The sequence below is a fragment of the Pocillopora damicornis genome, chromosome 7 (genome assembly GCF_964200805.1).
Source record: "Pocillopora damicornis chromosome 7, jaPocDami1.2, whole genome shotgun sequence".
Classification (NCBI taxonomy): domain Eukaryota; kingdom Metazoa; phylum Cnidaria; class Anthozoa; order Scleractinia; family Pocilloporidae; genus Pocillopora; species Pocillopora damicornis.
The window spans coordinates 4,945,831-4,967,401 of record NC_142676.1 but is presented as its reverse complement, the minus strand read 5'-3'; the positions used below and the strand labels follow the sequence as shown (position 1 = coordinate 4,967,401).

The following is a 21,571-nucleotide window of genomic DNA, read 5'->3' as shown; positions in this document are numbered from 1 at the left end:
GGTTGTAGCATAGTATGCGTCACTAGACAGCATAGCATGCGTTACTAGACAGACAACTTGAAGACTGAGTTTCTAAACACATCTTTGCCTACACCTTTCGGCCTTTTGTACAATGAGGTGAAGATATCTTGATTATTAGATTTCCTTTAGATCTACATGAGAATTCAGAAGAAATGTTTGCTCTTCGATTTTGCAATAAGCATGCTGTAAATCTATCACAAACTCTAACTATCTCGGGCTCTTCTTAATAAGCGTTTTTACCTCCTCGCAGTCTCCGCCACAGAAATATTAACAGATGCTGTCTTAGAACTAGAAGCTGTCTCCGTAACAGAGTTCAAAGGTTCAGTAACCACACCCTCCTCTTCAGTAATCTCTTGAACCTCTCCAACGGTCTCTTTGGGTTCATCAGCACTAGGCGCTATCTCCGTACTGTCTGTTGTCTCCAACACTACCAGTGTGTTCCCTAAAGTTTCAATAACATCTTCTGAAGTAAAAACTCCTTCATCGGGGATCTCCTCAACACGAACAGCTTCAACTAGGGCCATGCTTGACACCTCGTCATTTTGGGACGTCGAGGAACTTTCCTCCTGACGTTTCTCTAGCGACTCGACTTCGGCTTCCTCGATCGAGGGTCCCTCCTCATATTGTCCTTTATCGCTTCGGGCTGAAGACGAGGGCTCTCCTGAAGAATCAGTTGAGGGACCTGTCTCTACCACGCGTAAGTCGAACTTTCCATCGGCTCCCATGCGATAAGAGTTTGAGGTACCGTTAGTCCAAGCTACTTCCACCCAACCTAAAATAGAATAATTCCACTTCAAAAGAATGTAAATGTTCATCTTTTATCCCTTTCACACCTAGAAGTGAGTAGTAATGGTAACAGGACTGAGTGGAGTCCAATACGGTCAGCTATCACACGAGTGATAAACAAAATCCGACCGAGAAGCGGGATGTACGATTTATTTATTACGAGTATGATTACAGACAGGATTGGGTGACACGACTTCCTGTTACCAATTATTCAAAACTAGTAAAAAATTTGAGAAAAAAAACTAGCCACCGAGTTATAAGTTTTCATATGAACAACACTTAACTCGGCGAAATGCACGTCAAAGGCGACCGTACATGATGCATGCTGTCCAGTTACACAGGCATGACGCATACAATGTCCATAACACTGTCCAATTATAAGCGCAACACACGCAGTCCTATTAGTGCAAATAGGCTGGTGGTAACCAATCAAAGTCGAGAATTTTGATATAGATTTTGATTGGTAGGGTATTTTCTCCAAGAATCTTAACACATTGTCCGGCACACATATGAGACCATAGAAAGACAAGGTCAACTTTCTCGCATTCGTAATGAGCACCTCGATCTTCCTAATTTCTAATTATCATTGACAAGATCTTGGTCGCCATTCCTTCATTCAAAAGTCTAAAGGGTCTATCAAAATCAGAAAACTTTAAGCTTCTTAATATTACATCTCAATAGGCACACACAGAGGTTTCATTAAAAACCAGTTACCAGGGTCTACGCGATCTATTTAGCCAGCACGCAGGCTCTCTATTTAAGTTTCACCTTGCGGCCCCTTTTTGATTGCAGCCGCCTAATTTACCATCTGTTTATCAAAAAGGGTTTATTGAAACCCCTGCATTCATTCGAATCACTATTCATAATCTCCCCCCTCCCTTCCCTTCCCCACACTTCTCCACCCTCCCTTCCCTAGAAAAGCAAAAAAATCTGTTATCACCGTTACCGTTCTGCAGCTCCCCTGTAACCAGGCCCTCGCCGGGGGGACTTCCATCCTGGTCTTTCCACTTCCAGTCCACCCCTCGGACCACTTTGCTACCCACATTCAAATGCTTCAGCATCTGGGAGCGAATGAGGCGGCGCTGACGGCGTAAGGCGGCTTCCACCTCTCTCGCAGCCTTGCCTGGACTCAGAGACCAGCTGGGCTTCAGTGACTTAGCGAGTTTCTCACCAGCTGTACCACTCTTGGAAGAAGACAACTCTGGAGCTGCAAAAGGCAGTACACTCTATTTAGAAAAGCAATACATTTAATTTGAAAAAGCAACTTATCTGCTTGATACTTTACTGGTAGTGCGAGGAGAAATTTTGGGAGTGAAAGAGCAAGAGCTCTTCCACTACGACTCACCCAGCGGTTCTTCAACGGCCGCCATTACTGTTCCGTACACTTCAAATCCCGATAAGGACAGATAATGGGTCTGACCACTGGCATTTTTGCCAGCTTGTTGCAAACGAACGTGTCTCCATCCTTCTTGGTCAGACGGAGGCTCCAGCGGCCAGGAAGCTGTTGACCTGTTGATAGAAGGGGAGTTTAGGCATCTGTCTTGATCCAAAGAAAATGAGTAAAGGTAACATCAGAACTTATTTATTATTTCATTACTATTTACGGGATCGAGGATAGCGTAGTAGTGAGATCATTCTCCTTGATCCTCGTGGTCTGGGTTCCATTCTAGGGAACTGGCGTCGCATGTTGGAACTCTCCTTCGCTTCGAAAGTTTTTTTTTCAGGATCTCTAGTTTTCCTCTCTACCTAAAAACCTACACCTGAAGTTAGAGCAATTTTCCAATTGAGTGTCGAAAGTAATCCGGAATTTTTTTGTTTGCTTTTGCTTAACTTCGCTCTGTGATTGGTCACTCTCTCTATGTTTTGCCGCATTTTCGGAAGTTGGATTGTTTTCACTTCGAGTTTCCATTGGCTCTTTAAGATGTTTTCATTTCTCTGATTGGCTGTTAAAAAGCAAAACCGATTACCTCGGTTTTGCTTTTTACAATATTCACTCCCAGAGTTCCGGCACTATCGTCAACTTTTTTGGCTGTTTTTTTCTTTGAATTATGCGACGGAATTTGCTGAAAAGGAGCCACTGCTCTTGGTCTAAAATAAGACACACGCACGAGCGTAAAACGAGAGACAGTTTGCAATAAATTCCCAGTGAGGAAGATTTCATACCCGGGTTCATTCAGCGAGTTATCATCTGTATGAGTATAGAGTGTTGTCCAAGTCTTTCCATCCTTGCTCACTTGGAAAAGCCAGTTGCGAAGAGCAGACCTAAGAATCGATTTAGCCAGGTAAATATAATTTGTCATTGACTCATTCAAAACTAAAACCTTGAAGTTCTCAACTTTTAAAACAAATTCTGTCCTAACAATAAACAGTTTGAACCGTGACGTAACATTTGAGCGTGTGGACTTATCATTAGGATAAGAGAAGTCCTGGGAGGGACTGTTGTCGGTAGCAGTGACTGACGTTCCGACAAACTGAGCAGAATTCCTCATCAGATCTAATTGGTAATTCTCCTCACTGAGTGCCAAGCAATTCTTAAGATGTTAGTTTGGAGAATTTGGCATTGGGTGGACTAATGATCACCTAATTGATAGGTCTCATTATTCTCATGACTTGTCTGCGTGATACTGTATTGAAATTGTAGGGAGAAATTATTTCTTGGTCACTTATGGGAGTTCAAGGGTTAAAAGTACTTCTTCCCGCTTGCCCTTGAGTGCTTCCTTTAACTCAAGTTTCTATTCACTTTAATCCGATTATGACTTCTTGAACCAGGCAATTATGTTAAATTACCGAAGCATTGTAATGTTCTAAACAGTACAGCGATAAATTTGAAGTTAAAAAAAGATAGTTCATTCTTGTCGAGATTAACTTTAATGAGCACGACACCGCAGAGGATCAAGAAACTCACCTTCCATATCCACGCGCATGCCTGAGTGTATAACAGGTTGGTCTAAACCAAACGCCGAGATCAATGGCAAACCAGGCATTTCTGTAGGAAAAAAAAACAGTCAACGTCAGAAACTGCAGCTGACTGAGGGATTTGGGTTCCGATGCGCACTAAAACCGGATAATTTTTGGTATCCTGCCAGAAAAATTTGAGAGCTGAGACCATTGACATACTTATCATCATTTGTGTGACAGTTGAGCGCTGCAGCATCCCTACTCAGGATGTCCTCGACCTTTCCATAAGGCAGCCCTCTCCCCTCTGAAGTACTGACTGCCACAATCCCAACTGATCCAGGGTTAACCCAGTCAGGAGTGGACTTTCCGTTAGTACCAAGCCAGTAAAGGATACCGTTCTCGTCAAAATCCTGCATGTGAGTGAAGCTGATCTTGTTTCCTCCTTTGAGGAGACGCACAAAGTTAAAGGTGCTTCTGTCGTGGTCATACCATTGCTTAGCAACCTGAGGAAACGAAAGAAAGAGCACTTTTGAATGAGTGTCAAAAAAGAAAAAAAACACGGAAGAATGCAAGTCACCCAATGTCAAACAAAGACGATGATTGGAAAACGTAGTTGTGTGAAAGTAATGTTTACACTTGAGGGAGGGGAGGCTGCCACAAGTATAATCCGTACGCATACATAGTCTCACCATTTTCAAAAGATATCGTTCTAAATCTCCCACAGTTGTTAGTGGTTCCATCTTTAAAGTTCTTCCTGTTCTATCAATTAGAGAACTCTCTCCTGGCGCTCGTTCTAACTGGAATCTTAAACGCCTTGCGAGCACCTGAGAAGCAAAATCAAGCAAAATAAGTTGAGAGCAAAGGTATTTAAACCAAAGCTTTATCTGTATTTGATTCCTGTGTTATCTTTCAATGTACTTCTGGCGAGACCTAATTTAAATCACGGCAGAGTTCTGTATCCCCTAAACTCTTTTTGACTAGCAAATATAGTTTGAAGTGAAATTTTAGCGGAAGTGCTTCCCTCTCGTTTCATAAACGAAACATATTTATGTCATCAACTAGCTTTCCTACCGCGATTTTTGCCTTAAACTCTTTTTATTTCTTGACGACCTCATAACACTAGGGTAAGTTAGGCTTGTTGCATCTTAAAGTTTAGACTACGAAAATTCCCTTCTCTTCGACGAAGCCTGTCGCGCGAGTGCAAAAAATCAGCGACAAAAATTTACGTCGATGCACTGCAGGACTCGTGCGACGGACTTCGCCGAAATAAGGGACAACTCGTAGTCTACTGACAGTTTACAACTATAACTTTAACACACCTGAAGACCAGATCCCGGGCATTCGTAAGTCAAAAGAGGTAGCTTCTCTGTCGACTCTAGGACAGCCACTAGCTTCTTCACAAGGATCGTTGCAGATGAAGCTTCATCAGTGCTGCAAAGATACGTCACAAAAAAAATTGTAAGGTGAAATCAGATGATTTGTATTTTAGGTGATTTCAAAGAAAGATAAACCTTGACCATTACTCTATCCACGTACTTTTCTTCGTTCAATTGCTCTTCTGTTTCTCCAAAAGCTGACTTGAATACTTCTATTCTTTCAGCGACGCATTCTGCTGCCCGGTTGTTGGCATTTTCGTTGTCGGAGGGCACAGTTTTACCACTCTGAAAGATGATAAACAAGAATTAAATAAACCCCAGGTTACAGTACTTGTTCAGAAAAGCAAAAGATTGATGACAGCTCTGGACAAGTAGATTTCCCTGACGAACGAGAAAAGAGAGCAAAGTCATAAAGAAGCAACACCTTAATCCAGTCCCAAACTTGCGTAGGTCATACGGAGGCTTAAACAACAATCAGTACAGAGGCTACTGTACGTTAAGTAATTTACCGCTGTGAAATCGCTCTACATACGAAAACTGAATAAATATAGCTACTGTACGATGTATCCTACCTGGTGAAGACAGCGTAGAAGGGCTGTGACCAGTCCTGTTGATTGTAGCTCGTACGATGAAACAGTGGCGTCATCCTGTAGTACTTGCAGAAGGCCTTTCAGCGCAGTAAACATTTCTTCTCTCCAAGATTCTTTTCCATCCCCTCCCTATCGATAAAAAGTTAAAGAATAAAGATTCAGTCTACATACACGTACGAAACTAAATTTCATAACATAATTATTGAGGTTTTTGTAGCATAAAGATTACTACTTCTCCCCGGGAGGCTGGGATATCACAGTTATCCCCACCACCCCTACCCCCCAACCGCGGCATTTTTTCCCGAATCCCTGGCATACTGCTTTTACTCATTTCTATCCCTAGATGGAAAGACGTACTGTGAGGGTTAATTGCCTGATCCTGAACACTCGCCTAGATTAAAATAAGGAAATAAAATTATTTTTACCAAAAATATCGGACTAACCTCTGAAATTGAAGTGCAGTAATTGGCATGGTGCATTTTCGCTTAACCCTTCAACTCGCACGATCTAATAAACCTCTAACTAATAAACATGTCCTTGTAACTTAGTTGTGATAATTTTGCGTTCGATCAAGATAACAACTTTGAGTAATCTCATTACCTGTTTGTTGAATACCGTATGGGTATTTTAAGGAGAAGTTACATGTTAATCACTTCTGAGCGTTTAAGGGTAAAAGTAAATTTGGAATTGATTACAAGTACAAGAATAACACTTCAATCGTCTCACAGGCACTCTAAACAATCATTTTATCTGCATTCAGGCTTATCAACCAAAACGCACTAAGCCTACCTTGGTAAGATTTTCTTGCGATAAACACGCTGAATGCAGCTGCGAGACAATTTCCTGTAACTTGGCCACAACTTCACGAGGTGTAGCTTGTGCGGCCAGGAGATATTTTTCCTGAATCTCAGCTGCCAAATTCCGGATCTTCAGCTTCTGAGCCTCGACCTTCGACACAAACCGCTTTCCTCTCTTTCCCATCCAACCAGCAGCGAACTCAGGCCCCAAGGAGGTCTCGGCATTGAAGGTGTGTTTTGTGCCCCTGTTTGACTCAAAAACAAAGCCTGCAAGATCTTCACGGAGTATAGTCGCTTGCTGTCCATCAGCATTGTGTACAGATACTTCTTTGTCTTTCGTGCACGTCAGCGACCAGTTACCCACAGAGAGTCGAGTGGAGCTTGGTGAAGACAGAAGTGGCTGACTTGGTGTCCCAAGCTTCACCTGGCCTCGGGCTCTCTGAAGTTTTTCAAGGAATTCTCCTCTGCTCTCTACAGAAAGAAGATATTTTTAAAAAACTCCAGAACTGGTAGCTAGTAACGATAGACTTACACATGTATTCCTGAGAGAAGAGCTCTAGATTTTTTCCCGATAAGTTAGAAAAAAGAAAAACCGTTTGACTTGAAGCATCAAAGTCCCGTAAAAAAACACTTAATAACCTTAATCTAAATGAAAAACTTCGCAAAAAGTATGCAAGAGAAAGCTTTTTCTTCAGTTCTAAAAGTGTTTCAGTCCTTTTTTTCGCAGAAAGATATTAAGACGAGGTATAATTCCGTGCAATTTTTCCATTACGTTAAAAGACCTGTATCTCAACCACATGCCGCAACAAAGGTTGTGAAGTTAATTTTCTTCGCTTGTTAAAGTTCCCCTGCTTATACAAGCACTTGAAATCATCTTCGACCGCAAAAAAAATGTACAGTGCGAGTTACTCCCAGAGTTCTGGTAATCTGAATGAGGGGTGCGACGAACCCTTACCAGATGAGTCCGATCCTCCCTCTGGACTTCCGCTTGAATACATCGTTGCAAGTTTTCCATCCAAAATAAAGCGGAACCAGCCATTACTACCATTAGAAAGCTCCAACGCACATGACTCATTCCAAAGATAGAGACAATCGCGGCTGCGCACAATACACCAGTCGTGCCAATGATAAGGCTTGCCTTGTTCAACGTCGCTGGCATCTTCTTGAACTGTGTCCTCACCCTAAAATGAAATTTTGCCTCGGTTAGAACAATCGAAGTGGTTATCTTCGACGGGCAAAAATTTATGGAAAGTTTGGACATTGCGTCATAGAGTACTTTAGTGGTGTGAATGTTAAAACCGAGTTGTACAGTGTCTCGATTACCATAACATTAGTAATATATAGATTTAGCCAAGCCTAAAAGTGTGGAGCTCGCATTTTTTCCCCACACGTCTCAAGGGCACAACGCCTTTCCCCGGCCAGGACTATAACCCGGGTTGTCCGACTCGGAGCCCAATGCACTGACCACTGGACTACTGAACTACTGAACAAAGCCGCGCCGTTGGCGTGCCCGCGGTATAGTTGACCACGCATGTTAAAAGTAGCACCTTGTACGGTCGTACGGTCGTACATCCAAATTTTTTTGGCTTGATGGGTTACTACTATTTTTTATAATTACGGGGCTACGCTAGCTCCGCTATAAGGTATAATAGGAATTAGTTTACATCCCTCTTGGACGGAATGTTATTTCATCACAGATAGACCCACGAAAATTTCCTAACTTTCCCGGGTTAAGTCTTTGATCCCTAAGAGTGACTAACATCTAATTTCTCCCTACAATATCACCCCTGAATCACACATTAAGGTCATGAGAATAAAGGAAATGATCACCAACTAAAGAAGTCCTTGATTGTTAAAAAAAAAAAATTTCCTTATCAGCACCTTAGGAAATGCATAGAGAACAATACGGAGAATTTACATACTGATGTTAGGGTATAAAGGGTTAACAGCTTGCTGGCCGGTACCCATTCACACCCACATCATGGAGAGAAGCACTGTGAGGGGAAATTGTATGGCCAGGAATTCAACAGGCTTGACTCCAGACCCCTTGTCGGAAACAGAATAATAGCATAGATATCAAATAGCGATTGTGAAATGTTTGTCTGGAAATTTTGTTATTCTTATGTCTGGAAGATTCGTATCTAGCCAATCTGCGTTCTTTTTAACTAAGGTGTCCCGCAAAGATAAGGAACAATTGTCTGTGATTTATTTAGCTTTCAGTCGAAGTCATCTTTCATATCAGTCGAGTCGAGGAGTTGTGACAGTTGTGAAACCTAGCGAGAATAGAAGAGGAGAAGAATTAAAATCTAGTGAAGACGAGACAGTGTGGGCTATCCTTACTAATTCCCCACACCCTCACCATTCTGAGACTAGTCTCGGCTCATAACTGCACCATACCTTTTTCTCAGTCTCCTCTTCGTTTTCTTTCACTGCTGGTTCCTCTTGCACTGTTTCCACCTCCTGCATTGGTCCCGCCAGCTCGGTCACGTGGCTGATGACTCCAAGACGAGCCAAGTGGCTGATGTATGTTTCCTGGCACTTCTCTAACAAATCCTCTATGATCTGCAGACCTGTTAAATGGCCATCATCGTCATCCTGTGGAGGTAACAGAAAAAAAGTGAATTATGGCGCAATTAAAGCTGTAATTACTTTGCCTTTCCATCTCTTAAGCTGTTGCCGAAAATACGGAAAATCATACTATTTGATAATGACACCAGATTTGATAGTTACTTGATGTGCGCGTATGGTTCAACCTGCGTCGTTGATGCACACAACCAGTCTAATCAAAAGCTCACTTCACGTTTTTCCCTCCTTGGAGTAGCTCATTAGAGTTTGGGGCGCATTTATCGACACCAAAATGTAGCATTATTTAATCTTTTTAAGACTCAGTAATTATCTCATGCGAGCTAATTATGAGTAGAATCAATTTAATGAAGGACAAAACTAGTCAAGTGATACAATACAAGTTATTCTCACCTCATGATCCAAGACCACAGACAATACTTCCACAATAACTGAGGCAAATGTTGAATTTTGTGACAGCTCTTCCAGCTGAGCTTGTGATGCATAATGGATCATTTTTCGCATCAAAGCTAAAGTTGCCTTCCTAATACTGGGCATCATTGTCTCCTTGTAGTTTTTAGCAAACAATGGCAGGAGGTTTTTAAGATAGACCGGCGCCATTTCTGGATCTCCTTTCACTTCTTCTGGTTCTTCTTTCTTTTCTTCCTTCTCAGCACTGGCGGGTTCTTGACTGGCTGTTGGTTGTTCCGGTGCAGGGGAAGGAGTGGAACTACTTCCCACAGGAACCATCCATTCACCTATAAAAAAAACCATCAGTGATGAGCATGCCTCCTAACCCTTATACTCCCATAATTGACCAAGACAGAATTTCTCCTTACAATATGGATACAATATCGAGCAGACAAGTGATGAGAATAAAGGAAAATATCGGTTATGAGATTATTAATTGATCCAATATTACATTCTCAGAACTAATATCACAAGATTCGTATAGAAGACAATGAGGAGAATTACTAATGAGATCTTGGGAGTGAAAGGGTGTAGTAAAGCAGTGCTATAAGTCTTACACTTTGAAACTAGGTAATTTGGTATTATCAACTGAGTTGATAACGTAAATCGGCCACCGTTAGGACGATTTAAGTCGTCATTTGCTCTGACGAAGGGCTATCGCTTGAAACGTCAGCTTTGAAACTCCTAACCGTGGCCAATTTACGTTATCAACTTAGTTTATGATACCAAATTACCTTGTTATACTCTCCCACCGACGCAGCACCACACTTTCTTAAGAAACTTACCCCCTTTAAACTTTGAAAGTTTACTTACATAAGGTCACAAAATAGGGAAGAATTGTTGCGACAGAACCAATTGAGAGTAAATTGACATTCTTGACTTGAAACTTGATCCCAATTTCTTAAACGTTTCAAAGTCAAGAATCAAGCTTTGAGACTGAGGATTACTTTAAGTATTTTGATTTTGGAATTTTGTAGCAAGATTAGAGTTCTGAGGTTCAAGGAGCTTGCTTAATTTTTTGAAGAAAGGATCTAATCCTGCAAAATAGACCAGTAAAAATGGACGAAAAACTGGTTTGGAGAAACCCTTCAAATTTCAGAGCAGAAAAAAATACAATACCTGGTGATTGTAGAATATGTACAACTTCTCTGTGGCCTTCGTCATTTCGCTCTCTTGCTTTATCCATTGGAGTTTTACCATCTTCATCTCTAAGGTCAGGATTAGCACCATGCCTTAGCAGAGTCTTAAAAAATGACAAAACCAGCAAAGTTACTACAGATAAGGCTACTCAACTATAGATTGCATCTGGAATTGAAAGTAATGACCAAACGGAAAGACTTAAGTGTCCCCTAGGAAAAAGATATCCCAACAATGTGAGATGCCTTCCAATCTGATAGATGAGACCCCATCAAGGGCCAATGTTAGATGAAGTTTGTACCACCTGATTCAGTCTGCCTGCAGTCTCCTGTCATGCCAAAAAACATTTGCTCATTTTGTCATGATATTGCTGTCATGAACAACAATTTTTATCCTTCCCTTACCCATCCCTGAGTAAAAAAAAAATTTTCCCTGTGTATGTTATGACACAATTTCATTTTCAGTTTGTGAAAAAAGGTTGTTTTAGTTCTTCGTGGAGAAATACTACCAGTTGCACTATGCATTAGGGATTTGGCCCATCAGTATCAATATGCAGGCAGTTCATGTACATGTACATCACCTTTGCAACAGCAGGTCTACCAAAGCAAGCAGCATAATGTAGAGATGATGACCTCTGACCTCTATTGACATCTGCTCCTCGCTCACAAAGATATTCCACCTAAATGATAATGTTGATAACAGTTACAAAACTGCAAGCAATCCTGGTAAGGTGTCCTATGGTCAGTAATCAAGTTTGCACAATGCATATGTAATGACTGCAGAATGTACATGAAAGTCTGATGGAACTTCTTGCTTTGTTAACATTTTAGTCTTGTTTCAAGTAAGGGCCACACTGTTTTGATGAAAACACGCATTTTTTAAATTTTCTGATCCTAGTAATTAGTGGGACATTTGTTGCATTTGAGGCTAGCATAAGGCTTACTGTAGTTCACTACTAAGGTCTCTATAGCTGAGTGGTTGAGTATTACAAGAAAAATCTAAATGTCTATGGTTCGATTTCTCATTGAGGACAAACAAATTTTTTTAATACCACCCATGTGACAAAATAAACAATACATGTACAGCCAGTGCTTATTAAAAATACCCAGAAAAACATTCTCAAACCTGTTAAGCTGCAAGTAACCTACCATCTCTAATGTTCCAAATGCTGAGGCCCAGTTGAGAAGTGTCTGTCCAACATCATCCATAAAGTTCACCTCAAATCCACCTGCAGTTTAAAAATATGCAACCCTATATATAAATCCCAGCACAAAGCAATTTCACAAACAGATCTGCTTTAGAAATCTAGAGTCAAACATAAAAGTACAACAAAAATTCACTTCCTTTAAACAAATTGCTAAAATGTACATTAACTTCAGGCAGTATGATCTCGATCATCAGCATAAATGTTCCTCATGGAATGACTGGCACAATAAGACATGACCAATAATGTCAAAAATTTAGAGGGAGTGTCAAGGGAATCTTCTGTACTCATTATCACTTTTGGATTTTAAAGGGTTACAAACTTTCTAGACTTGCACTGAAACTTGGAGAGAATGATTGCTTCCTCAAACATTAAAGAACAACTGGCTCAAACAAACATTTTCTGTGTAACACATGTCACTTAGAAAGCACAAAGAGCCTTCAGGTTTCGGCAATTGGCTGCACAAGACTTTCCGCTAAAAGAAGTTTAACAAAATTATACAAATTAAGGTAATCTTACCATTTTCAATAGCATCTATGACTGCATCTGTGTCCTTACTTCTGATGCAATCAATAAGCTGTCTGTGTGAATTCTCATGTGACCTGTCAAACCTTCGTAAACTGGCAATCCCTCCCTTGGGAATACTGACACAGGACTTGGGCAATGCACATCGTCCCTCAAACAACAGAACCAGCAGGAGATCTACCAGTCGCATGGTGTCCAGAACACATCTTTCATCACCTTGTAGGGCTTTTTGAATAGCATCTGGCAGTCCTGCTCTTAATAAATCCTGGAAACACATGAAATGAGCACAAACAAGGTATAAATTTTCATTTGTGGAATTTCACTTTTTATGCCCTATTCCAGGTATATCTTCTTAAATGCAAAAGCTTGTTCCAAATAAAAAATAAAGCAAATATAATGGAGACCAAGTTTTACATGCAAATGCGATGCAATTCTGTAAGATGTCAGGAGTTTGCGACAATAAAAAAAGATTACACCAGTAAAAAGATTAACTTCCATAAAAAAACTTTTGTTTTGAAGTCTGGAATCCACAGCTTACAACTGTCAAACTAAAAAGAACTTTCCTCACTAACAAGTTGTACCCCTTTTAAAAACCTTGTCACAGGAATGAAATACATACATGAGTAACACTTGGTGATCCCCTGCACAGTGTTGATAACAAACTGACAATGGTGGAAACTGATGTGCTATTGCTCTTGGAGTCAGGGGTGGCTCCATTGCCTCCTGTTTTGTCACCAGCAGCAACTGCAGCACTTGCTAGCCTGTCTAACAACTCACTGGTCAAACCATGTTCAGCTAATGGAGCTGGATCAACACCGCGGCGTGTAAACCGATCAGCAAGGGAAGCAAAGCATCGGAGAGCACCATCAGATACCTGCAGGGATCACCAACAAATGAAGCTTTCTTCTTAAGAATTGTAGGGGAGACACAGTGGTCTAATAAAGGGGATAAGTTTCTAAAAATGGTGCTGCGTCGGTGGGAGAGCATAACAGGGAAATTTAGTATTAACAACTGAGTTGATAATGAAAATTGGCCACCATAAAGAGTTTTTAAGCCAAAGTTTGTGGCATTACCCCTTTGTCCCTTGCTCTGATGAAGGGCTAATGATTGAAATGTCAGCTTTGAATATCAACTCAGTTGTTAATACTTAATTACAAAGTGGTCTACTAGTTTCTGCATTGCACTCCTGGGTGGTTGTTCCAAAGGTGGTTGGCAATAATTCAGGATCAAAAATAATATATAGATTTAGCCAAGCTTAAAAGCGGAGCTTGCATTTTTTTTTCCTACAAGTTTCAAGCACACAACGCCTTGCCTCGACCAGGACTAGTTTGTTGTTCGACTTGGAGGTTCGACTCGGAGGTTGTTCGACTCGCAGCCCAGTGCACTGACCACTGGACTACTGAACAAAGCCGTAACGTTGGTGTGCTCGCGGTACAGTTGACCATGCATGTTAAAAGTAGCACCTTGTGTGGTCATACATCCAAATTTTTTCAGCTTGATGGGTTACTACTATTTTGTATAACTATGAGGCTGTGCTCTGTGAGCTCCACTATAACTTTTCCTAGATTTCTCAGAAAATAAAGCACATAGTAGGGTTTACATTGTGAGGTGTTTTACCCTAAGTTCAAGTAAGACTAAACCAAGGGAAAATACAAACAATTAAAACTGTCGGAAAAGCTTTATGTACAAAACTAAATAAAAAATTGTTGCCTCTATACTCCCAGGAACATAAATGGGAACCAACAAGCAATCAAATTCAGAGCTGTGGTATTGAACATGAAGCTATCCATAACACAACTTCTTAACCCATTTATAAAAAAAACTTTCATCTATTAACCAACTGTCATTTGTAACATTATCACCAACAAGATCTCAACATTGATTCTCCTTACTGTCTACTCTTGATTTCCTATAATGTTATGGGTAGTTCTGAGAATATGGTGCTGGATCAAATAACTAATATATTTTTTGTTATTCTCACTACTTGTCTGCTCAGTATTTTATTGATATTTAAGGGAAACATTACACCTGTGTCACTCATGAAAGTGAAAGAGTTAAATAACACAACTGTAAGAATCCGTCTGAACACTTATTACTTACATATGGGTCTTCATGTTTCAGTAAAGTTGAAAGCGACTTGACACAAGTTTCCAGGTTAGAATCTTGTGGCTCCATCCTTCCACATAACCTGGACACTACATTCATGGCTGAATGTAGAGTGTCCTTGTGCACAGAACTCCCAAACTCGCCAATAAATGTCAGTGAACACTGGAGACCCCCTGCCTCAAACACAGCTCCAGCCTCTCGAGTACATATAAGTTCCAGAACCTAAAGAGAAAAGTATAGAAATTTTTCGACTTGCATCTAACAAAAAGAAAAAGGCAGTTGGTTGATAGTAAAAGGGCACCAAGGTAACATTTTGCAAGACAACTTGAGAACAAGTTTCTAGAAAAATTTACTGCGTGTGACAGTGAGAATGTTTGTGAAAACTTCTACCCCTGGAACAGAATTTGGGTTGTGAAAAAGATCACTCAAATTGAAACTGGTTTGAATTAGTGCTGGTACAAGAGCAGTGAGCAAATGAATTACAAAGACTTGTTTTGGAAGCAGTAGCAGTCACACGCACAGCATTTTGTTGCAAAGCCCTTCACACCAACATGTAACTGTATTGCAATCTGCACTAACCTTAAAATATCAATAAACTATTCTATGTGAAATATGTCTTAACTCTTGATGAAAGTTCAGAATTTCAAACACTGGTGTAGAACATCTCCACGATCTCTTTAAACATTGCAAAGTAATACCAGGGCACGTGGAAAACAAATTTTTTTTTTTTTAAAACCATTTATTTCAATTTAACACGAAATGACATAGCATATTAGTAATAGTGTTCCTTTGTGTAAGCGCAATGAACTTATAACCCTTCAGTTGTACAATGTAGCACAATCACGCTGCATGAAGCTGAAGTTAATACCAATGTACAACAAAGTAATATATAATTTTCTATCTTGACTTACTTTGACACACTGTTCTCCCAGATCTTTGCTAGTCCTTGATGATAAATCAACTACAACAAGTCGGCTACAGAGGGCCTTAATTGCTCCTTCCACTGCAACAATCCGTCTGGTGCATTCTGCTGACACATCAAGGTAGTAAGTGATAGCTCTTGCAGTTACTTCCAGTACATTTTCTGGTGCGCATTCATCCAAGAAGATACGACACAGAGCTGGTAGAAATGTTCGTGGTGGACAGCTGCAAAGGAAAAAGTGAAGTACATTAACTTAAAAAAACCAACCAAAAAAGTACCTATGACTAAGAAGTAAAACTTGACAGGTCCTGGACATCAGAAAGGTTAAGTCTGCATTTCAAACAAGTGAAATGTACAGGAAATATTGCCACTATTTCCTAAATAAGAAGCCAGCCCCATTCCAGGTGACCCTACCAACATTTGGTCAGATTTCCTGTGACCTGTTGATACTCTTAGCTGGACAGAAGCCTTGTGAGAGTGAAGTTGTCTTACCCTTGAACACAACACAGTGACCCAGTCATGTCTCACATCTGGATCTCTTTACCTTAAGTTCACTGCATTAGAATGAAAGGTCTTTCAGAATGAAAGCTTGTGATAATTTTTTCTAATCAGATTGGCAGCCTTGCCAGAGCATATTTTGATAGTGTGGCACATTCCAAATTTCTGATGGGAACTACTTGAAATGACTTCCTGTCCAAGCTGGCAAAATATCACAAAGAAATCCAAAGGTACATCTCTATCTTTTACTATTTCCAATATTGCAGCAAACTCTCAACATTCAAGACAGTTCAATGAATTCTTACAAAACTCTTTCATTAGAGAATAACTGTACTAGACTAAAGGTGGTAAATATTAGAAGCCTTTAATTATCAGGAATATTTTTGGTATATAACACATTTTTAACTTTTGGAATGTTATGGGTTGTGGGCACATTAAACCACACCAAAATAGGTGTTCCTCGATAAGCTTCCCCACTCCTGAAATCCCCATCCTTCCTTTCATTCTTTGCCTCAAACTAATTACATTCACAGTTTACAGTTGTAAGAAGTGTAAAAGGTATGTGAGGCTGAATTTTTCCACTTGAGTCTAATATTTTTAGAAGAGGAAGGCCTTGATTTCAAGCAACCTTATGAAAATATACTTGAGATCGAAGTCAGATTTTTTCCTCCAGTGCCAATATAAGCAAAATAGACAACAGAACATTAGCTTATCAGCACTCTTCGTTACGAAAAATATACCTATGTTTGCAACGTTAAGCCGAAGAAGGAAATTTAAATGATAAATGCCGTATATACACATCTTTCTAATTATAGTTAAATTAAGCATATAAATGCTGTCCACTCTTTCGTTTTTTAATCACGTGAAAGGCCTTGGCCTTCAATTGAGATCATCGCCTCTTATGACACATTGTACCAATACAGTCTTTATGATCGTTTTATTGTCAACCAGACATCAAATAATTACATATCATTGCAAAATAAATCGTCTAAAAACCCGTATTGATTAAAGAAAAAACTATTATAGGTATATGTATGATGATTTTTTGCGGAGTAATGAAGTTAATCCCTCGATAAAATCACCGAAACATGAGCTTTTTCCATTGTCAATTTCACGAATAAGTCATTTATATTAAAACTCATTATTTTACTTCTAAAAAGGCTCACGTAAGTAGTTTTCCCATGGTTTGGACTAAACAGTTAGCTATACTACACTAGTAAACGAAGAAATAGTAACGAAGGGTGATTACTGATTGCAAAACAAATTTTGCAGTTATAGTTTTCGCTATCATTTACCAAAACTTAAAAGCTGTCGTACCTCTCAAAACACCGGTCGATGTTGTCCGACATCAGAAGTAACATACATAGTTGTTCCAACGCGATCAACTGCATGTCTCGTTCGTCGCCCTGTCCCATACTTAGCCATTCTAGCAGTGTGTCTGGATCGACGTCTACCATTTTCACAGACAGGGAAATAACAAAATGAAATAAAACTTTTCACGTAGGACAAAGATCCAAAACTAAGGCGATCGACGTCTTCGCTTTCGAGTGAGAAGAATATTCAACTTTGTTGTCAACACGTGAAAAAGTGTGTTCGTTCTTATAGTATTTTTCCAGCGGATTACTTGTCAGTGAAGCTCAAAAACAACACGAATTGTCGTCGATTCTTCGTGTCACGGAAATGCACTCAACCTTTTACACGGTGACTCCTCGTGTTTCCTGCCGTATGCCGACAAATATTTCTTCTCAATTAGGAATTACAACGCGTAATAAACCCCGCCATCAAGCCTTCTACCACGTAAAAGGAAACTGTGTTGCTTCGAAAACATCTAATGCCGAAAATAGTGGATCATTACAGCCCACATAGCGCTTAAACTTTAACTCGTTATTCGTTCTTATTAATGTAATGTTGTCAGATACACTTTCGCACAAACAAAATCTCTAGCCTCTTTTAGAAGTCGAATAAACGCGCGGAGATTGGGACTTAGTAGATCCCAGTTCCCTACAGGCAAGTTCTTAGGTTGTGTGTGACAACTGATAACGTTTCGGAAGAACTGTGTTTTGTGGCTGAAATTTGTCCAAATGGAACCGAGTTTGGATTGTAGAACTCCTCCAACATCACCAGAGCTAAGCCGTTTAAAGACAAAGCGTCGATGCCCATTTGGAGAGTCTCCTCAACCTTCGAAGGTCCCGGCGTCTGAAAGCGTAATGGCGCGCGATGACAGTACCACACGTACAACTGATCAAAGTTCCACGTCAATCACTGGTACACACTTAAAAGACAATATTTTTAAAAAAACTTGTGGCCTAGGATGGATAACTCGAAGAAAATGATCGCATTAGTTTTAAACCATTTAATTTTAACTTGTAACTTGTCTTGCTTTCTTTTCGCTTCCCGATTTCACTTGGAAAGCGAAGGAGAGCCTACGCTTAGAAGATTTCCGTATAACCCTGCACTCTTCGTAACAAAGCTGTAGTCCTAAAGGTAATATCGTTTTTTCGCCGTTTTTCCCTTTATCCAAGAACTGTATGCATAATAAAATACGGGGCTCAGCTGTGCAGAAATTTTGCCTAGTGCTTTGGTATTTGCACTTCCCCCCTTCCCTAAATGACAAAATTTGGGGATTTTGGAGTTGGTAAGTACTATGTAGTACGTTCCTTTAGGGTGGTTTTATCGAATATCTTGAATTTGATTCTGGTTACTCACAAATTCACTTGTGTGTTTTTAAGTAGGGCCATTTCTGGAATACAACCAAAGATCACCCTTTAAATATGATACCTTTCAGCTTGTGCATTTGAGGTGCTCATGAACAGCCAGAGAAGTCAAAGGGATGCTGTCCATACTTCTCCACTACAACCAGCTGCGACTAGTTCTTCCTGTCAATGTTGGATTTGTCACCATTATGGTGATTCTATGCCATGTGCATTCTGTGAACACAGTGTTTGTGAGATGTGTGTGCGTCAATGTGACAGATGCTTTGGAGTATTCTGTGCTTTCTGCTCCACTATCAACTATGATAATCATGAAGAGCGTCCTTTGTGTCTAACTTGTCACCACGAGGAGCTGCGCTGGCAGCAAAACAGAGCAGCCCAAGTAGTACAGCAATCAGGAACCTGGGAAAGGCCAGGGATGGAGGTCTACAGGCCACTTATGGCATAGCACATCACATACACACTGCTTTGTAACATACATGTATATACCATGGACTTTCTACCGGTTTTATCGTTGAAGACCCTTACTTGGAAGAGCAATTTTTGTTACCAGTAACCTAACATCGGTATGTACATTCTCCATACTTTTCTCTATACATTTCCTGAGGTGCTGACAAGGAGAATTTGATTGAAGTGCTAGTGATCATTTCCTTTATTCTCATGACCTTAATGTGTGATTCAGGGATGATTTTGTAGGGAGAAATTAGATGCTAGTCACTCTTAGGGGTTAAAGGGTTAAGTTTATGTTTATTTGTGAAATTCATATCCCTTAACTCTTTAACTCCCAGAAGTGATGTTTTAACCTGTAACTTCTCCCAACAATATTCATACATTATCCATCAAACGGGTAATGAGAATACTTAAACTTATCAGGTTGAAGTTATTATCTTGATTTAAAACCAAATTCTTGTAACTATTTTACAAGGAAATGTGTAGCAGCTAGAGGGGAGAATTAACAATCAGATCTGAGAGTTAAAGGGTTACTGGTAATCCTTTCACTTCAATGAGTGGAGATAGTCCTCAGCATTGACTGGCTAGAACTGTGTGTAAGCTTTTATACACACTAAGTTGTATAAAGGTTGTTACCTAAAAAGCCTTTGCAATGAATGATGAGACCCCCCCCCCCCCTACACCTATATGGGTCAGATGTTAATAATCACCACCATTAATTGCATGTGGTGAATGATGGAAGCTATCCAAACTTTGCTGAAAGAAAAGGGTTTTCATCAAAAAATATTTTCCATGAATGAGAAGAGAAGTGAATATTAGAGGCTTCAAAATCCCCCTGGCAACTGAACTTTTGAAGATTGGTTTGTTCAAATTTCCCCCCCCCCCCCCTCCTGACCTGGGGAAAAAATTGTGTTCAACTGCCCCAACCATCTTAAAGCTTGTATTCTGCTTGAAAGATTTGGCACCTCCTTTTCAATTCCCCACCCCAGCCTGGAAAGGTTCAAATTCCTCACCATGGGCACAGTTAAATGCCCATGGCTTGCCTGGGGAGGGGGATATTAAAGCTTTGAATTGAATAGGACACTGTATGTGAACATTTCCCATAAAGCTGTTGGGTTTCATCATTCATAGAACATGCTATTCAGGTGCCAATTTTTTTGCAGTTCAGTGTATGTTTTTGTATATGTTTAGCATTTGCCATGTCACCAGTATTTTCTAAAGGTAAAGTAAGTATTGATGAAAAATTTGGTAGACAAGGCTGTAGCATTTATTATTAACTTGAAAGTATTTTCCCATAGGGCTTTTATTCAAAGGTTGAACTTATTTAAAAAAATCACATTTATTAAATCCCTGTCAACAATAATGTAAATATCATGTTGAATAAGAACATGTTTTAAATTCCAATGTTTCACTTTCTTTGTTATGGTAGATATGTATTTACTTGTTGCTGGCTTGTGATATGTGCAGCAAGGGTTGTGTGGATGACTGGGTTGTACCATACCTCACCTTGGCCAATCAAAACACGTGGTTCTGTCTTGCCAGCCATATTGTAAATTTAAGAAGGATCAGCCATTCGCGCTACTATATAATTTCAGTATTAACCGTCTTAGCCTGCGTGGCTGGCATACAAAAGTGAACAGAGCAGGGGGACGTTTCTGTAAGTTCGAAGCACCATCGTAATGATTTTTGAGGCAACTAGATCCTGGCGATTGCACTCTATGCGCGCCTAAACATCCCCCACTCAACCTTTCTTCGCCGGCTATGATCAACTTGACATAGGATTGTCATGAATATCATAACAATAACCAAGGGTAACTGTGTAATGAGGATGTTTTTGGGCATGGTACTTTGTTTTCCACCCAGGACTACAAAAAATCTGCAACCTTACCTTCCCAAGTCACACTGTACATTGATATGTTCAAGAAAATCAGTAAGCGAAGACAATGCTTAAACTGCAAAGATAACCTAACCATGATTGAAATTCTCAGAAAGAGACCCCTAGATACCCCTCTGCTCTAATATTCAAGTCAAATACAACCGATCTTATCCACTGTTAGAAGTCAAACAGTTTATTCGAGTTTCCATGCGCTGCAGAGTTTTTGACCAATTGATGCTGTGAGTTAATAATTCGATAAAGGAGCAAGTGTAAAAAGGGAATCAGTATAATATCCTCAAAACCAACACGTTAAGAACACAATTTAACTCGCAGCGAAAATGCGCGGGATCTTCTGTATGCATTGAACCTATGAGGAAAAATGTCCCTTTCTCAATTATTCTCTTGGCTTAGTACGCGTATTAATATTTGACACTGGAAGTCAACATATGTACTCTAAAATGTAGAAAGGAAGCCATCCTAGATCATCTCCAACTCTCTGATGTAACGGTCTCGATATATATATACCAATTAGGGCTCTTGACTGAGGAGTTAACAGAAAACTTGAAGTTCGAGACCGCGGGAGAATGACGTCCTCGTTCGATTATCACGTGATCATTGTTGATTCAGTTTCCAATAATGAT

General features: G+C 40.0%; 2 protein-coding genes across 5 annotated transcripts in view; one reads left to right on the top strand and one right to left on the bottom strand.

Annotated features, from left to right (window-relative positions):
- The window catches only part of LOC113679097 (E3 ubiquitin-protein ligase HECTD1), a 30,886-nt gene extending 13,044 nt beyond the window's left edge, over positions 1-17,842 (bottom strand). The window contains exons 1-22 of one of the 4 annotated variants that reach the window (XM_027196075.2): positions 17,211-17,842; positions 15,385-15,619; positions 14,468-14,695; positions 12,987-13,241; positions 12,362-12,632; positions 11,787-11,866; positions 11,219-11,317; positions 10,621-10,744; positions 9,445-9,788; positions 8,866-9,063; positions 7,424-7,649; positions 6,461-6,939; positions 5,654-5,800; positions 5,242-5,366; positions 5,025-5,136; positions 4,395-4,529; positions 3,925-4,208; positions 3,713-3,793; positions 2,971-3,069; positions 2,153-2,316; positions 1,748-2,014; positions 262-793 (exon numbers count right to left, since the gene is read on the bottom strand). In XM_027196075.2, coding sequence (XP_027051876.2) covers positions 262-793; positions 1,748-2,014; positions 2,153-2,316; positions 2,971-3,069; positions 3,713-3,793; positions 3,925-4,208; positions 4,395-4,529; positions 5,025-5,136; positions 5,242-5,366; positions 5,654-5,800; positions 6,461-6,939; positions 7,424-7,649; positions 8,866-9,063; positions 9,445-9,788; positions 10,621-10,744; positions 11,219-11,317; positions 11,787-11,866; positions 12,362-12,632; positions 12,987-13,241; positions 14,468-14,695; positions 15,385-15,619; positions 17,211-17,350 — 4,625 coding nt within the window. In that variant the 5' untranslated portion in view covers positions 17,351-17,842. Of the gene's footprint in view, positions 1-261; positions 794-1,747; positions 2,015-2,152; positions 2,317-2,970; positions 3,070-3,712; positions 3,794-3,924; positions 4,209-4,394; positions 4,530-5,024; positions 5,137-5,241; positions 5,367-5,653; positions 5,801-6,460; positions 6,940-7,423; positions 7,650-8,865; positions 9,064-9,444; positions 9,789-10,620; positions 10,745-11,218; positions 11,318-11,786; positions 11,872-12,361; positions 12,633-12,986; positions 13,242-14,467; positions 14,696-15,384; positions 15,620-17,210 lie in introns of all 4 variants that reach the window. The other 3 variants (XM_089212252.1, XM_089212249.1, XM_089212251.1) reach the window with 3 other exon arrangements.
- A 37-nt stretch (positions 17,843-17,879) lies between these two features.
- Positions 17,880-20,458, top strand: LOC113679158 (uncharacterized). The gene is made up of 2 exons (XM_089212263.1): positions 17,880-18,158; positions 18,679-20,458. Exons 1-2 carry the CDS (start codon positions 17,975-17,977, stop codon positions 19,050-19,052), a joined length of 558 nt encoding a protein of 185 aa, XP_089068389.1. The 5' UTR covers positions 17,880-17,974; the 3' UTR covers positions 19,053-20,458.
- The last annotated feature ends 1,113 nt before the right edge of the window (positions 20,459-21,571 follow it).

What these genes read in the sequence shown, in the direction of transcription:
- LOC113679158 (XM_089212263.1), top strand. Translation starts at nt 17,975, where the DNA reads ATGGAACCGAGTTTGGATTGTAGAACTCCTCCAACATCACCAGAGCTA. An exon ending in AAGTTCCACGTCAATCACTG is followed by an intron (nt 18,159 to 18,678) that starts GTACACACTTAA and finishes GATACCTTTCAG; the next exon opens with CTTGTGCATTTGAGGTGCTC.